The sequence below is a fragment of the Musca autumnalis genome, unplaced genomic scaffold, assembly GCF_047663935.1.
Source record: "Musca autumnalis isolate F117 unplaced genomic scaffold, ASM4766393v1 scaffold_2, whole genome shotgun sequence".
NCBI lineage: Eukaryota > Metazoa > Arthropoda > Insecta > Diptera > Muscidae > Musca > Musca autumnalis.
The window spans coordinates 204,037,707-204,042,135 of NW_027411755.1; the positions used below are offsets into that span (position 1 = coordinate 204,037,707).

At 37.7% G+C, this 4,429-nt stretch overlaps 1 protein-coding gene across 1 annotated transcript; it reads left to right on the plus strand.

Moving 5' to 3' along the window:
• Positions 1-1,412: 1,412 nt before the first annotated feature.
• LOC141393296 (uncharacterized) lies at positions 1,413-3,029 on the plus strand. The gene has a single exon (XM_073966283.1). It carries the CDS (start codon positions 1,522-1,524, stop codon positions 2,851-2,853), a length of 1,332 nt encoding a protein of 443 aa, XP_073822384.1. The 5' UTR covers positions 1,413-1,521; the 3' UTR covers positions 2,854-3,029.
• The last annotated feature ends 1,400 nt before the right edge of the window (positions 3,030-4,429 follow it).

Below are 4,429 nucleotides of genomic sequence, written 5' to 3' on the forward strand. Positions count from 1 at the left end.
TACCTCCCGATTATCGGTATTTTGTGGATTTTAACTACCTTTTTTGACCGAACTATCTGTTATTTCAGGTTTGGGGTTCCCAGTGACCACAAAGTATATCCACTAAAAACCGTCAACATAGGTCCATGTTTTGGTATAGCCCTCATATAGCGCTACGTCCCGATTTTCGGTATGTTGAGGATTTTAACTACATTTTCACGTTGGTGTTTCCAGTGCTCTCAAAATATCTCCACTTAAAACCGTCAAGATAGGTCCATGTTTAGATATAGCCCCCTATATAAAGGTACCTCCCGATTTTCACTTTGATATAGCCTCATATAAGATTCCCTACCGATTGAATACATTTTTTATGTTTTTTTCTTACCTTATTTAGGTATCAGTGGTCACAAAACATCTCCGCCTAAGATTGTGGACAGGAAAGAATATAATTATTCCGTTTTAGTTCAGAATATTTTATGGTGGAGGGTATAAAACGTTCGGCCCGGCCGCACTTAACGCTTTCTTACTTGTTTTTTTTTTTATTTGTTATCTTTAATCCTGCTTTCTCAGCCTCTTGGACAATATTATTCAATTTATTTTGCATGTCGGAATGATTGTTTCTTACAAGGACTATGACGTATGTATGCGTAAGCCATTTCACCTAGTTTTGAGTTGAAGTGGCGAAAAGACAAAACTCACGGGGAATTTTCGTACAGAATAACCCCCATATACTTTATGGGGTCACACGTGATTATTTTAATACGTTACGAACGGAAAAACAAACTTAATATACCTCTGCATACTATGGTAGAGGGTATAAAAAATTAACAAAAAATACAGAATTTTGGCCAAGAAAAAATGATTCCGAATCACTGTGTGTCGTACGAATACAACCTATGATAATAAACAAAACACTTTTTCCACACGCTTTGTGCATTCAACCTAAAAGTGTACTTTTGAATTTTTCGAACAATCTGTCTATTAACAGAGAATGATAAACAGATAAGGGTTATGGGTCATCTTGTAACGATACGATAAAAATGGAAGCTGAAATTACAAGACATTTACCAAAAATTTCAGAATGACAGATGACAGGCGGTACACAAAAATCATTAGTTGCTTTGCCAAAAACGAGGATATAAAAGTCGGTTAAAATGGTTGAATGACAATTAAAGAAATTCCTGGAACGGTAACCAAGCACTCGAAGTTATAGCAGCGTGTGATTTTAAAATAAATGTATAAATCTGTTTGTAAATATTATGAAGATCTTCTTCAACAAATCATAAAATGTTTGTAATTTATTGGTGCTGCTGATAATGATACTCCCGCGCCACATGTTTACTTATCAAAAATACATTTCCATACCCGGCAACTTGTTATCACACAAAAAGATGGTTCATATATGGTTTTATGGATGAGAATGAGTGCCAGGCGTTTAAGTAGATCTCATTTTCAAGATCATTGTTATTTCGCAGCTGAAGTGTAATACCAAGAAGTCGAGATAGTCAAGGTATTTAACGGAAATTTCAATTAACTACCAACATGGCCACTGCAATAGAATTATCTGCCAATGATGTGGAAGGATTGTGTCAACAATATTTTGGCCATCAATATGCTGCTGCTGAAGCCACTAAATCTGCCATAAATAAGGAGTTACAACTAAATGTTATTCGTTATCAACTGAAACCAATCTCCGATAGTCCTGCAGGATTTTTGGGACATCATCGTTTTCTGGTGGTGGATGTCCAGGTTACCCACACAAATGATGATGGTCGCGAATCTATAGCCTTTAATAGAATTCGTTTCTTTACTAAAGCAGCTCCTGCTGAGATTGCCTCCAGAATGGAGTATTTGGAAGAATTTGGAGTTTTTAAAAAAGAAATCATTGTCTATCGGGATGTGTTACCCCAGCTACAACAAATATTTGCAGGAGTGGCCCCTAAGTGCTATTATGCCGACAACAATCTTTTGGTTTTTGAAGAGCTACAACAAATGGGCTATAAAATGGCTGCTGCTAGAGATGGCCTCTTGGACTATGAACATTTGCTGTGTGCTGTCAAGACCCTTGCCACCATGCATGCAGCATCCATTGTCTTTGAAGTGAAACAAAATGTGAAATTAAATCAAATATTTCCCCAAGCCATTGTAGAAAATGCCTATCCGGATGAAGTGAATCACAAACATGTGCGTTATCAAAACTTTGCCAATGGTGTTGAGGTATTTGGTGAATTAATTAAACAAATGCCAAAATATGCGGGGCACGTGGATTATATTTTAAGTCAGCTGAAATCAAAAATGTCAATTATATTTTCTCTGGCCAAGACTTCCAAGGAGTTCTGCAATGTCTTTTCCCACGGAGATTTGTGGGCCAATAATGTCATGTTCTCATATGGTAAATATGGTGATAGTCCCATACAATGTCGCTTTGTTGACTTCCAACTGGCCCGTTATGCACCACCCATGATGGATTTAATAACCCTTCTAACCATTCCCACATCACGTGAATTTCGTTCCGCACATCTGGTTGAACTACTCCAAGAATACTATCGTTTCGTGCAGGAATTTGTAAAACGTGAACATTTACGCATTGAAGATTTCCTAAGTCCAACAGAATTTTGGCACACATTTGAGATGTATCGCATTGTTGGTCTCATTGAAAGTTGTTTATTTTCACATTTAACAATTTTACCACCAGAATTGACACAATCTTTGACAGCCACCACGGATGGTTTTAGCGACTTCTTCTCTCGCAAACGTGTGGAAATTTGTCTTAAGGCATTTAACACAGATGAATCGTATAGATGCAGGCTAACGGATATGTTGGAAGATTTTGTGGATAATTATGTGCTCGAGAAGAGGGTGAAAAGTGAGTGAGGGCGGAACGTAAGGAATTTGTTAACCTGTAAGAAAATTTCTCATCATTCATACTCATTCATGTATTATTGGCTGTAGAAGAATCAAACATAGACGTACATATGTACAGTTATACAACTGTTTGCAAAACAACTTATATTTAAAAAAAAATTGGAAATAAAATACAATAATATAAAGATAATAAGTTTTAATAAAAATAATAATTTTTAATAAAAATTTTCTAAACTGATAAACTGATTATTTCGATGTACGGGTTTCATAATAGAGTGATTTGTTTCATTGATCGTATGAAAATTATATCAGGAAAAGTATCTAAAATCGGGTTTCCATTTTCAAAAAATGTTTTGATATCATAAAGGGATATGGATCTTTTCATTTTAATAATTAGAAAAATTCTGTAAAATCGGGGGTTAATAAAATAAAATAATAATTGTTCCACAAATATCCCTGAAGGGACGAGGGAGACTCCTCTCTTATCAATGAGTGCACCCAGATTCATATTGGCTCAATATGAATTGCCGAGTCCGAACGGCGCACAGTGTTGCCGCTTCCATACAAAAGTGGACAAAAATAGAAGGCGTTGACCTAGGTTGATGAATTTTTGCACATGTACTTATGAGGGCACGGGTGACGTAGGGGATGGAAGATACCAAGGAACGGTCCTGACCGGTTTTAACATGGCACAGCCCAGGACTTATCTTGGTCCCTCGTTCATCTCAAGTTGACACTGACCTCCCCGTGGTGTGGTAACATGTGCCGCGCGTTCACACATAAGAACGTTAAAAACCTGGGATTGGACGTCGGGTTAGTAACCCCTAGAAAAAACAGCCTACTATGAAAAAACGAAAGAAAAGAAAAACAAACTCCTCTAAAGTTGACGAACCCCACAAACGTTTTAAAGACCATGATCTGCGAATCTGCACCTGGAATGTTCACACTCTTTATAGAGAAGGTGCAGTCTTCGCATTGGCAGACGTACTTGAAAACTACAAGGCCGATATTACTGCCATACAGGAAATACGATGGATTGGGAAAGGCGTCACAACAACACCTAAAGGTGACGCACTGCATTATAGCTGCCATGACGTAAAACCTGAGTTTGCTTGCGGATTCGTAGTTAGTCGGATGCTAAAACATCTGGTATCCAGCTTCACCCCACTGAATGAAAGACTTGCTGCAATTCTTCAACATCAGCTTTATTTGCGCTCATGGTCCCAAATGCTGACCAAAGATATATTTTACGAGCGCTTAGAAGAAACATATGACCGTTGCCCTGCCCATGACATTAAAATCATTCTAGTCGATTTTAATGCCAAAATTGGAAAGGAGAATATCCTTGCCCCAACAGTCGGGAAATTCAGTCTCCACAGTGAAACATCTCACAATGGTATGAGGCTGATAGACTTTGCAGCTGCAAACAACATGGTAGTTAGCAGTACCAGATTTAATCATCTCGATATTTATAAGGGCAACTGGCTGTCTCCAGATCAAAGAAGAAGTAATCAAATTGATCATGTTTTGATAGAAGGAAGACTCATCGAGCGTGTTGGATGTACGATCGTTCCGAGGAGCAAAC